General features: G+C 38.3%; 1 protein-coding gene across 2 annotated transcripts in view; it reads right to left on the bottom strand.

Annotated features, from left to right (window-relative positions):
- Positions 1 to 13,798, bottom strand: part of ATRN (attractin) — a 166,821-nt gene that overhangs the window by 44,276 nt on the left and 108,747 nt on the right. For both annotated transcript variants that reach the window (XM_080685822.1, XM_080685823.1), the window contains exons 22-24: positions 12,936 to 13,030; positions 10,211 to 10,289; positions 8,418 to 8,575 (exon numbers count right to left, since the gene is read on the bottom strand). In XM_080685822.1, the coding sequence (XP_080541948.1) occupies positions 8,418 to 8,575; positions 10,211 to 10,289; positions 12,936 to 13,030 (332 nt within the window). The remainder of the gene's footprint in view (positions 1 to 8,417; positions 8,576 to 10,210; positions 10,290 to 12,935; positions 13,031 to 13,798) is intronic.

Raw genomic sequence — 13,798 nt, 5'->3', positions numbered from 1 at the left:
CAGCGAAACCTTGCCCTGGGTTTCTAAACAAGAATTATACCTGCAAACCGCAACTCCGGCCTGGCTCCTTCCAATCTATTCTCCAAACTGCTGCCAGAGGGGCCTTTCAAAAACACTGATCTTTGTCACTTTTTGGCTTAAAGCATTTTAATGACCCCTCTCCCCCTGCCCCCGTGGTTTTCAGACTACAGTTCAAACCCCTCAGCAGAAACCTCCAGTCTCTTCATGACAGCCTCTGCCTAGCCCTCCAGCATTTGCTCACAGGACGACCATAATTTCAGTTCTGCTAAACTCCTGTAGTTCTTGAAAGTGATTTGGCATGTCCTTTCCCCACTCACTGCCTGACCCCAGGTTCCTTAAGACTCAGCTCTGATGTTGCTCACTCAGACTCAGGTGACACAGGACACTCACTCCCTTCCCCACCCAGGAGCACAGTGCCTGACATAGCTCCTGCTATCCATTCATGGCTGCTGCTTTGAGCCAGAAAGTCTGCTGAGTGCATGGATGTTAAAGGAAGCCTAGTGGGTCCTGGCTATGGAGAGCACAAGAGAGAGGTCTGCTAGAGATGGGGATTTATCCATTTTAGCTATAGATGATGTTCACAGGTGGTGTGGATGAGACTGTCCAGGGAGAAAGGTTTCAGAGCAAACCCAAGGGAACAATGTCATTGAAAAGCTCAGAAGAAACAGCCAAAGTCACAGATGAAAAGCAAAAGAGAGGAGACTTTCAAGAAAAAAGAATAGTAAGTAACGATCATGATGAAAACCACAAGGTAGTACAAGAGCCTTGAATGCCACTTGAAGCAAGCAAAGACTTACATTTTATGTAGTTTAGTTTTAAATTATTTCATAGCTTTGTAATTCTTAAAACCCTTAAGGCACAGATATCTAACACCAGAAGGTTTGTATATACATTGGCATCGTTATTACACAATTACTACAAACACTAAAAGTGTATCTGACACTATTCATAATATTCAAAGAGTGGAAACAACCCAAGTATCCATCAACAGATGAATGGATAAATAAAATGTGGTATATCCACACAATGGAACATTATTCAATCTTAAAAAGGAATGAAGTACTGAAACATACTAAAAATGGATGAACCTTGAAACCACTGAGCTAAATGAAGAAGCCAGTCACAAAGGACCACATATTATGTGATTCAATTTATATGAAATGTCCAGAATAGGCAAATCCATAGAGACAAAAAGTAGACCGGTGGTTTTCAGAGGCTGGGGGGGGGGGGGGGGAGGGAGAAATGGGAAATGACTACTAATGGGTATGTGATTTCTTTTTTCAGGTGATGAAAATATTCTAAAATTGATGTGGTCATGGTTGCACAATTTTGTGAAATGTTAAAAAACACTACATTGTGCACTTTAAATGGGTGAATTGGATGGTATGTAAATTATATCTCAATAAAGCATTTACTAAAAAAAGTATATCCGAGTCAATAAAAGTTTCATACATCCTTTGCTCAGTATAGCAATCCTGCTAGCACCCATAAACATAACTCTAAAATCTAAATTAATGCCTGGTTCTCAATACAAATTCTGTGTTGCCTTCACTTGTGAACACTAGCCTCTTACATAAAATAGCAGATGAAACACCCGGCATGGAGAGGGCTTTAATATTAGTTCCACATTACAGTAACAACGTCTGTTGTAGAGCCAGTAACAAGCTGGAATCCCTGCTTCACTACCCACCGTCCCCCTCGCACGTTTGTCTGTCCGTTCTCTATCCTGAATACCTATCCTCCCAAATGATGGTCCTGGCTGAGCTGGCTGAGTCCTGCTCACTGGGGAGAACACCTAGGATCACATTCAGAAAGCAGGGTTGAGGGAGGGGTGCTCACCCACAGGAGCAGCTGACCAGAAAACAGGCACAACTAGCCCCAACATACCCTCCACCCAACTACACACAGGCTCTTTCAGTCTGGGTAGGTGTTTTTTTAAACTGCATCTACAAAGACTTTTATAGTTAGTTTCAAATTCCCTCAGCAGTTATAGGTTTTGATCTGTTCCTAATTATGGAAAAGAATCCTGGGATCAGTTCAGAGTGAAGGAACTTGAGTTTAGCATTACCATTTTTAAAGCACCAATGTTTACATGAATTTCCGAGTACAGCATTAGATTTCCTGTTACTTTGCTTTAAAAAATGAGAAAGACAGAAAAGTTATTTTGGTTGCACTGAAAGCCATACTGAAATTTAACTGAATGGCCTACACTACTGCACCATTTAGACATCCTGGTTCTCTACACTTTTATTGAATTTGTACAGTCTCTAAGTGTGCATGCATGTTTTTGTGTTTAAGAGCTAGCTACATCTAGAAGAGCGAAGGCTCTGAGGAAAACAGAGGAATAAAGAAACATATAGCTCCCTTTGTTGAGAACATGCCTGCATCTGCCTAGGAAGACACAAGCTTAGCCCTCCGCCCAGCGCACATTCAGATACAGTTCCAAGTGCAGAGAACCAGTTGTGTGAAAACACTGAGAACACGCAATGCTACAAGTCTAGTCACACTGTTTGCAAATACCAGAGAACAAAAAGACTCATTTTCAATAGAACTTACCTGCTTTTCAAGGAAAGCTTGGCAAACTAAATGGTGAGCATGCCATCGTTTATTTTCAGAAGTGCTCCTGAATGCAGCTTTCATAAAGGGCTCTTACTCGTGAGTAATCCAGCCCAGGTAAAAGCACCAAAAAAAAAATCAGGCAGAAAATCGACATCTCTTTGATTCTTAAACTTAAAATTCGTACTTTTTAAAAGTAAGTGTGAGGAAGAGATCCCTCTAGAAGGAAATGCTCTAAAACCATTTCAGTGACTTTCAGAGGGTGGAGCAACAGGGCATGGGAAGGAAAAAAACTAGAACTCCGCATTGGCAACAGCTCGGCTATCTCCAGCACAAAAGCCTGTTTATGTGCACAGAGCCCTCTTTCCAAATTGGAAAAACGTCAGCAGCATTAAGTCAAGATTCTCACCAAGATTCTTAAAAATATTAATTATTTCTTCAGCTATACACTGAAGAACAAAGTCTGAAGTTCAAGTAGATTCAGAATATCACGTGGTATGCCATTATGAAAACAATCTCAACTTAAAAAACAAGTCAACAAATAACATTTACTAGAGCTCAAATCAAGTATTTTACAAAGGTATATGATCTATAATTTGATACTGTTAGAAAATGCTGCCAAACTGAAATTGTACTGGCGGGAGCCTAGAGCTCAACCTCTTTGGGGTCAGACAAGTTACCTAAACCCCTGGTTGACCCCCAAGATTCCCACTATGTTAGTACGTACACCCTCCCCTAGTGTGTGGAGGGCCTGACCTAATCAGATGACCCCTTTTAAAATAGGGTCTAGAGAAAGGTGAAGCCTCAGTAAATCATATCTGTTTTGGGTATAAAATTTTTATTTTCAAATGTTAAAGAAATAATATAATGCAGAATGCCAATTTCTAATTTTTCCCCCCACTCAGCAAAATTTTCTTGCAATTTACCCAACTTGTATCAATAGCTTGTTTCTTTTTATCGCTAAGTATTATTCCATAATATGGAGGTAGCACAATTTACTTATCCATTCACCTGCCAAAAAATACCCGGCTTGTTTCCAGTTTAGGGCTGTTATGAATGAAGCTGCTAAATACTGCCAAATAGGTGCTATAAATGTTGGTGCACAGGTGTTTGTGTGCCAGCGTGGCTCAGTGGTTGAGCGTCAACCTATGAACCAGGAGGTCATGGTTCGATTCCTGGTCAGGGCACATGCCTGGGTTGCAGGGTCAATCCCCAGTGGGGGGAGTGCAGGAGGCAGCCATTCAATGATTCTCTCTCATCATTGATGCTTCTATCTCTCTCTCTCTTTCCCTTCCTCTCTGAAATCAATAAAAACATGTTTTTAAAACAAATTTTCATTTCTCTTGGATAAATGCCCAGGAATGCAACTGCTGGGTTGTATAATAAGAGCAAGTTTAGTTTTACAAGAAAATGCCAAACTATTTTCTAGAGTGGCTGTAACATCTCACTTTCCCACCAGCAATGTAAACATGATCCAATTTCTTGGCAACCTCTCTAGCATTTGGTATTATTATTTTCAATTTTAGCCATTTTGATAGGTGCACAGTGATATCTCATTGTGGTTTTACTTTGCATTTCTTTAATAGCTTTTGATGCTAAACATCTTTTCATGTGATTATATGACACTACAGGCCCGATGCCCTCTTGCAGTCAGGGAGCCCTTGGGGGATGTCTGACTGCCGGCTTAGGCCTGCTCCAGTTGGACATCCTTAGCACTGCCGTGAGCAGGCTTTTGGCTGAGCAGCGCTCCCCCTGTGGGAGCACACTGACCACTAGGGGGCAGCTCTTGTGTTGAGCGTCTGCCCTCTGGCGGTCAGTGTGCATCATAGCGACCGGTTGTTTTGCTGTTCGATCCATTTTTATATTAGCCTTTTAGTATATAGGATATGTGCATCCTTTTGTGGTGAAATGCTTCTTTATGTCTTTTGTTCATTTTCTAAATGATGTGTTTGTTTTTTAATAAATTTTGAGAATTATTCTCTCTCTTTTTTTTAAATCCTCACCCAAGACATGCTCACTGATTTCACATGCTCCAACCAGGGATCAAACCCCAAATCTAGGTATGTACCCTGAACGGGAATCGAACTTGCAACCTTCTGGTGGTATATGGGACAACACTCCAACCAAGTCACACCAGCCCAGGTGAGAATTATCCTTATATTACAGATATAAGTGCTTTGTCGGAACTACAGCTTGAAAATATTTTTTCCCAGTATGTAGCTTGTTGATTCATCCCCTTAATACGTTCTTTCACAGAAGAAAACCTTTTTGTTTTGATGTCCAATTTATCAATTTTTCCTTTTATGGGTCATGTTTTTGTTGTCAAGTCTAAACACCTTTTGCTAGCGTTAAGATGTAAAGATTTTCTACTAAAAGTTTTATAGCTTTGTTTTACAATTAAATCTGTTAACCCATATTGAGTTCATTTTTATGTAAGAGAGTTGTGAGGTTTATGTCAAAGTTCGTTTTTTTGCCTATGGTTGCTCAACTGTTCCAGCACTACTTGTTGAAAAGGCAATCCTTCCTCCACTGAATTGTCTTTGCAGTTTTGTCAAAAAACAGTTGAGCATATTTTTTTAAAATATATTTTATTGATTTTTTACAGAGAGGAAGGGAGAGGGATAGAGAGTTAGAAACATTGATGAGAGAGAAACATCGATCAGCTGCCTCCTGCACACCCCCTACTGGGGATGTGCCCACAGCCAAGGTACATGCCCTTGACCAGAATCGAACCTGGGACCCTTCAGTCCACAGGCCGACGCTCTATCCACTAAGCCAAACCAGTCAGGGCTGAGCATATTTATGTGGATCTATTTCAGGCTTCAGAATTCTATTCCATGTCCATTCTATTGCGTGATCTGTGTCTATCCTCCTGCAGTAACCCAATGTTTTGGTTACTCTAGCTAAATAGTAAGCTTTAACATTGCATATAGTGATTCCTCCTACTTTATTCCTCTTTCTCAAAACTATTATAGCTATTCTAGAATCTTTGTCTTTTCATATAAATTTTAGAATAAGCTTCTCTATATTTACAAAAAAAAAATCCTGCTGTGATTTTTATTTTTATTTTTTTATTTATTTAATCCTCACCCAAGGATATTTTTCCATTGATTTTTAGAAAGAGTGGAAGAGAGAGGGAAAGACAGAGAGAAACATCGATGTGAGAGAAACACATCGATTGGTTGCCTCCTGCACAAGCCCTGACCAGAGCCAGGGCGGTGGAGGAGCCTGCAACAAAGGTATGTGTCTTTGACTGGAATCGAACCCAGGATCCTTTGGTCTGCAGGCCGATGCTCTGTCTATTGAGCAGAACTGGCTAGGGCATTGTTGTAATTTTTAAAACTATTTTTGTTGGGGTAAAATATATATAAGATAAAATTTACCATTTAACTGTTTTTAAGTGTATGATTCCGTATACTTAAGGACAGATGCTGCAAAGGTTAGATAAAAGGACAGTGTGAATAACTTTGTGTCAATACATTTGAAAAATATAAGAAATAAAAAATTATCTTAAGTTACTCAAACAGAAAAAGAATATCCAAAATATCCTATAACTATTAAAGAAGTTGAATCGGTAGTTAAAAAAACCTCCACATAGCCCTGGCCAGTGTTCTCAGTGGTTAGAGCGTCAGCTGATGCATTGAAGGGTCGCAGGTTTATTCTAGGTCAAGGGCATATACCTGGGTTTCGGTTCCCTCCTGGCCTCCCATCGGGGCATATGCAGGAGGCAATCAGTTGATGTGTCTCTCTCACATCAATGTTTCTCCCTCTCTCCCTCCCTTCCACTCTCTCTGAAAAACAATGGAAAAAATATCCTTGTCTGAGGATTAAAAAAAAAGAAAATCTCCACATATAAAACACCAGAATCAAATGATTTTAAAGGACATCTATCAAGTATTCAAGGTTCATGTAATGTTTTTTTATCATGATAATGTTTTAAATTTTATCTTTATTGTTGAAAGTATTATAGATGTCCCCTTTTTTAGGTTTATGTAATTTAATCTTATATAATCTTTTCCAGAAATGAGAAAGAAAACTCCACGATTATTAAAGGTTAATTTAACCTTGATATAAAAACAGTAACAAAGAAAACTCCACAATTATTAAAGGTTAATTTAACCTTGATATAAAAACAGTAACAAGGACAAGAAGGGAAAATTATCAGACGTTCTGACTCATGAAATAGATAAAATGTTCTAACCAAAACATTAGCAAACTGAATACAGCAATGCTTAAAGAAAGAAAATGACACATCATGCCCAAGTCAGGTTTATCCCAGGAATGCAAATGACTTCCTGGGACCTGGTTTATGCAAAACAATGAATCTGTGGTGCCTGCCATTCACTGACAAAGGAAGCACAGGGTTTGGGGCTAAGGTCACAAAAATGACTATGTGCTGAAGTGCAGAGAGCTTGTGAATGTCCAGGTAGAGATGCCTAGGCAGCAACCAAGAGTACTTACTGGTCTGGAACTCAAGTATAAGCTGGGCTAAAGACAGAACACTGAGAATCACCAGTACAGACCAGTACCTACAAATGGGATGGAATTATCCAAAGAAAGTGGGATGAAGACAGAAGAGAACCAACCTGAATCCCAGACAACCCAATGTTTAAAGAAGAGGATTCCCTAAAAAGACTGGCCAGAGAATCAGGGAAAGAAAGAACCAGAAAGGCAAGGAAGACAGTAACTCAAGTCACTCTACGAAGGAGAGGGGACAGGAGAATTCAGTCACTGTTGTTCACTAAGACAGGGCAGTTTCAGGATGTGGTGAGGGGAGAGGCAGACTGTTTTTGGCTGATAAATGAATGAATAAGGGAAAACAGAAATAGGGAATGTGGTCAATGCTTACAAGAAGGCTGGCTGAGGAGGGAAGCAGACTGTGCCAGAGCAAAGGGAGAAGCCAATTAGAGGAAGAACTTGTAGACCATTTAGATAGGGTGGTGAGAAAAAATACAACCCAGAGCCTATCCGCCACATTTCAGAATGGATAAGATTGTTCTTTAGTCACAGCCTGAGGCATGAACATACAACTACCAGAATTAGATTGCAAACCCATCCTAATTGAGCTGTGACAACTTGCTTCAGTTGACCATGCTTCTGAAATTCAGCAAACAGCCACAACCCTAGTCCAGTGACCATGCTCCTATGGCTAAAAGTGAACCAGTCCCTGAAAGTCCACCCATCCCAAAATTCCACATTTACCCAAAATGAAGGGGGTAAAGCAAAAAGTATTAAGGTCTTCCTCAAGGACAATTATAAAAAGCACAAACTGAACCATGGGTCTTGGAAAAGGGGGAGTCCACTGGTCTGGAAACTGAGAAAATGAGCAGATGGATAACAGCAGTGGCTGCAGTAGGTGACATGAATCCTTTCACATCACAAGTATAAAAATCTGAGCTGTGGAAAGGCTACCTGAATTGTACAGGAGCAAGCTAGGACTCAAAACCACGTCTGTTTGACTGTAAGGCCTAGGCTCTTTAATGTAAACTTATAGTGCCTTTATATCCATCTTATTCATTCTAGAATTGAAGCTCTTTATGTAGCTCTACAAACTTTTACATGGCCAGTGCTAAATGAAAAAATTATACAGTTATAATTATCAAATTTGTTACATGCCACACTATTTCAAAAGTGCTGACAACTTTCCTTCATGAGTGATTTATACCATCTCCACTACAATCTTCTATGGTATTCATGTGCTCAGCACTCCTTTGCTATAGATTTACAGAGGCAAAGCAATACTGTACAGGTTGTTTACTGCAAGTTCCAAATTAGTGAATTTAGTTTCTAATAAAGGGAGTTCACCATGCCTGCAGATGAGACCAAAAAGCACATCTTACCTGAATTTTGATGGGCCAGGTGAAATTACTGACATAAACAAAGAAAGTGATATTTTGGTGGTTGCGAAAATCAAACTTCTCATTAGAGAAACTATCTTTGTACTCCTTAATGTTGGTTTTCGAAACAACAGGCATCTCTTCTCCAGCCTGGGTTCCAGCTATTAGAAAGAATAAAACAGAAGAAACTTTTTTGGGGGGGTTGGGGAGCAGAATTTACCTTCATTACTAATAAGGATAATAGTTAGCATGTACTAAACACGTACTATGTCCCAGGAACAGCCTTTAAGAGCTCAATCTCATTTAATCCTAACAATAACTATATTATCCTCATTTATAGATCAGGAAACTAAGGTTCAGAGAAACTAAGTAACTTGGTTCAGGTCACACAGCCAGTAAGAAGTAGAGCTGCGATTTGAAGCTGGGAAGGCTGATATACAAGCTCGTGCCCTTAACTAGAATGGTTTTACTAGGAATCCCTGCAATTCCCTTCCATGCTGCACATGGCCATGAAAAATACAGGTAGCACTAAAGCCCTATTAACAAGCAATGACATCCACTCTGCCCACCAGCTACAACTGTACGTAAGTCCCCCTAATGTGGTATAAATGCATCCCATTCCCAAAAGTCCTTCAACATCCCATATTCTCCCTCTGCTGGCAATTCTAGTGTTTGCAAAAATTCATTAAATAGATTTTCCCCATGTCTGAATCAAATCCTGTGACTGGAGCACAGACTGTCAGGTTCTTATTAAGACAGTCATTGTAAATCATCATATGCTCAGAGATGTTGCCTTTCTCAAGACAAACGTTCCAATAATCCAGACCTTTTCTTAAAAGTCTCTCATCCCTGCAAGTTTCTGAATCTTTTCTGAATTCTAGACAGTCTTTTAAGACATGATAAACATAAAGTGACATGCAAAGCTAATGATTTTATCTTGCTTCAGTCTAATTGGTTGTGTTTTAACAAAAAACCAAACAACAACAACAAAAAACCCAAAACAAAAAACCAGTATTGTATAGTAATAATAATGGTGAAACATTTAGTGAGAATTTACCATGTTTCAAGCACTACTTTGAGTAGTTTTGTTTATGATCTCATTTGTTTAATTCTCACAACACCCTGCATGGCTAGGTGTTTTTTTACTAGGAAACTGGGACAGAAAGCTTAAGTAATTTGCCCAACAGCACAGTAACAGGTAGAATTCAAACCCAGGTCTGTCAAGCTATGCTCTTAACCACTACATAAGACCCACCCTTTACTGTTTTAGCAGATTTTCTGCCCCAGCACATCTTCTTTAGTGACTCACAGTAAGATAAACAAGATAGTAAAAGCTGTGCTCTTAGAGTTTTAATCTCCAAAGTACATTTCCCTATACCTACTAAAATCTCGTTCTATTTTAAATGTTTCCATTTCTTGAAACTTCGAGTCATTTGCCTTTTTCACTTCTGAAGCACTGATGAGGGTGAGGATGGCGGTGCCAGAACAGCAGCTGCAGCAATGCTATTCGTGGTGGTAGTGGGGCAGGGTAGTGAGCATGTACTGAGCCTGACACCATGGTAGCCACTGGCATGTAGAACCTAATTTAATCTATACAACACTTCTCTTTACAATGAATAACCCTAAAATCTAGAGAAGGATTTAGACACCTTGCTCAAGGTCTCCCAGCTGATAAGTGGCAAAGCGGGGTTTCAAACCTATCTGTCTCTCTCCAGAACTCCCTTTCTCAACTCCTACCTCACAATTCTTAATCTATTACCTTCACTCAGAAGGTTTTCACTAGGTAAGTTTTTTACCTGAGAAACTGGCGGCCCAGGTGATGTTGAGATTAAAGTTTTTGGAGGCATTGATGAACATGTCCAAATCCCTGTTTTGCTGATGAGAGGTACAGATAATTAGAAAAGTAATTAGAACAGTTTCCAGATTTTAAAATAACGCAATCATTAAATTTTATTACCTTCACCTTTCTTAATTACAAAGCAGATATTTTACGTCTTAACAGGAACTGACATTTATAGATTAGTAAAATTTCTAACCAATATAATATACCCCATATACATTTGATTTCTCTCCCATAAAAATACATGGAATTGAATGACTTATCAAATGCCTAACTCCATGAAAAATATATCTTTAAAAAAACAGCCTCACCAGAGCACAATGACTTACACCTGTGACCTATGTTAGGGAAATCAGCCTCCTAAGAAACCTCTGGGCAGCCGTTTCCAAACATCTGCATGTAAAACACTTGATCAAGGGTCCCACTTTAGATGTATTTATAAATTCAGTCGATGTACTTCTAAACTAATAGATTATGTACAGTGTAAAGTTCTCCAAAATGGAAATGGTTTTTTAAAAAGCAAACAAAGCTGAAATAAACTAAATAAAAAAATAATTTGATGGTATTCATTTATAATTTGAATAATATTTTTCTCTAACTAAAAATATTATTTCAAATAGAGAAAGATGACTAAATGTATTTTATTAACTTTGAAAATCTTGTTTACCACTTAGAGATATAGCAAGTTGAAGAGCTAGTTTAACTTACTTTGATTTTTGATTTTAGTGACTGAAAATATATCTGTGAGAATTGTGTTCCGGCAACTGGGAGAAGTATACTGTTGGCCATGCTGGGTAAATTTTAATACTAATTTTTACTTTTTACTGACATTTGGCAAAAATTATTTGGTGTCAAAGAATTATTTTTGCAAATAAATCAATGTTGTATTTTTACATTTTACAAATGGATCCAATCCTGCTGAAATTCTTCATTTTGTAATATCACAAAACATTAGACAATTAAGATTTTTAAGGGTGTTTTTTAATAGTTTCTACAGGACAAAACTTCAATGAAACGTTTTCAAAATGGAATCTCCAAACCAGAAGTTTCTCTCACAAAGCAGTTATCTTCTCATTTATTAACATAACCTCACCTTCCCCTTGAAGGGACAGCTCAAATGTTTAATTTTAATATTTGTTGGCAGCACACTACTAACAATTACTTATTCCAAAGGAAGATCAATAAATTTGGAACCTAGTGCTTTTTTAAAAGATAGAAGATACACACTGGATACCTCTATTAAATATTCATAAGGTAAACAGGGAACTCCAGAGAGGTCCAAAGGTTTTCATGGTCACTGCCCACATTGCTAAGAAGTATTACCAAGAGCCTACTATTTTTATAGTTTATTTAAAATAAAATTAACAACATCAATTACATCCTGAAAGACTGAGCGCTTCAACTACTTGCTTATGAATAAGTTTAGTAAATAAATTTCATATTTGGTCCTTTTGCTATAACCTTATCCTAAAATCTTTTTTTCAAAAGTCCACTTAACACAGCCCCTGAAATGATATGCCTACAGTTTTCCCACAAAATATTTTCATTTAAAATACATTGATGAAAAATAAGAAACTCCTAAGGAGGCTCCTAAGTAATTTATCATCAAGTTTAGAAAAATTGCATTATGTATTGGAGTGGGTAATGAATGACTTTACATTTCATTGAAGAAATTGGGCAGATGTGTCTTCACGTTCTAGATGCTTCACTTTTATTTATTTTTTATTTTTTAAAATTAATTTATTTTTCTTATTAAGGTATTATATGTGTACCTATCTACTGCCCTTCACTTTTAAATGTCATGCTGTGTTGGCACCGTTCTACCACTAGGAAATACCTTATGGCAAGATGGGGTTCATCATTAACGTCAGTAGGTATAAATCCATGTTTCTTTTCTTTTTTTTTTTTAATATATTTTATTGATATTTTACAGAGAAGAAGGGAGAGGGATAGAGAGTTAGAAACATTGATGAGAGAGAAACATCGATCAGCTGCCTCCTGCACACCTCCTACTGGGGATGTGCCCACAACCAAGGTACGTGCCCTTGACCGGAATCGAACCTGGGACATTTCAGTCCACAGGCTGACGCTCTATTCACTGAGCCAAACCGGTTTCGGCTAAATCCATGTTTCAAATAGTCATCTTAATAATTTCAATTATTTCTGGCTAACTTCTTGTGGGGAATAACTAAACCTTCGCTGTTTTCACCTCCGCCCGAATGAGGCTAACGACTTATTCTATGAGAAGTGTCACCTCTGCCACCTCCCCTGCACCACTGGTATTGATTTCAATCTGCAGTTTCTTGGTGAGCACTTTTTAAGTCTCTGATCTACTTTGAGAGAGTAAATCTGGGCTTTGCCATCTGCCCCCTCTGATGGGGGAGTTTCCCTTGCAGTCTCTTCTCCTTTTCTGTACAGAGATGCAATGGGCTGATGGGCAACCAAGTATGTGTGGAGTCAATGTCAGTCTGTGTATCCAATACTGGTAAATCTTAAAACCGTTCCTGCCTTTTAGGTGGAAAGGAGATAAAATGTAGATCTAACATTTCTTTCCTATACCTCTAAACATCATCCTGTGTGCTCCATTCTGGAGACCACTGCTAAGGCAGTGCTTCTAGCCATAATGACAAAAAAAGAAGAAGAAGGAGAAGAAGAAGAAGACTACGACTTTTAAATCTTACTTCATCAGGTGTAGCCACAAAATTGATGGCTGTGTAATAGCGGTCATCCTCCTGGGACAGGCTAAAGGTGAACTGATAGTCAATAAGAAGAGTATCTATGATAAGAAAGACATGTATATTTAAACGTTGAAGAAAAACAAAACAGGTCTCTAGAAACACACCTTGATTATCTCATAAATATTCAATACCAGGAAAGCACTTTTGGCTCACTTATACCTGGGAACTGGGTTTTTCAAAGGAAATCAAGGGCAGTATCATAGTATCATTTTGTTTGGATATACCCACAAACCCTCCTTATACCATTATCCTGGTTGATATTTTAAGCTCCAACCTAACCCACCTACAAATATTAATTGAACATCTATTTATTATAAGCTAGGCCGTACTTAAGCATATAATGTTATAAATGGGGAGTTGTTGGCAATTTTATTTTTAACTGTTTAAGAAACTGCCATATGGTTTTCCAAAGTGGCTATACTATTTCACATTCCCACAAAGAATGTATGAAGTTTCTCCACGTCATTGTTAAAACTTGGTATTGGCTTTTATTTTTCCAGATAATAGATTATAAATGTACCCTATTACAAAAAATGTGGTTTCAGGTTCCACATCATAACTACCCTTTAAAAAATAGCCAGTTGTCTGGTTTTGGTACAGTATCAAAGCATAATATCCATAATTATGTGTAAAGGTAATTAAAATACTCCATTTTCCAACTCTGTCTGGTGAGGCAAGGTTTTTCTCATGAATGTAGGAGCAGATGTGAGACTCCAGTTGTCTTTTCTTAATCCACACTATTGGCTTTTCAGTCTAGTCATCCTAGGAGTGTATCTCACTGTGGTTTTAATACATATATTCCAAAT

Source organism: Plecotus auritus (assembly GCF_963455305.1).
Source record: "Plecotus auritus genome assembly, chromosome: 8".
NCBI classification, from domain to species: Eukaryota; Metazoa; Chordata; class Mammalia; order Chiroptera; family Vespertilionidae; genus Plecotus; species Plecotus auritus.
Note: the sequence above shows the minus strand (reverse complement) of the source record. Positions and strands in the feature narration are given on the sequence as shown.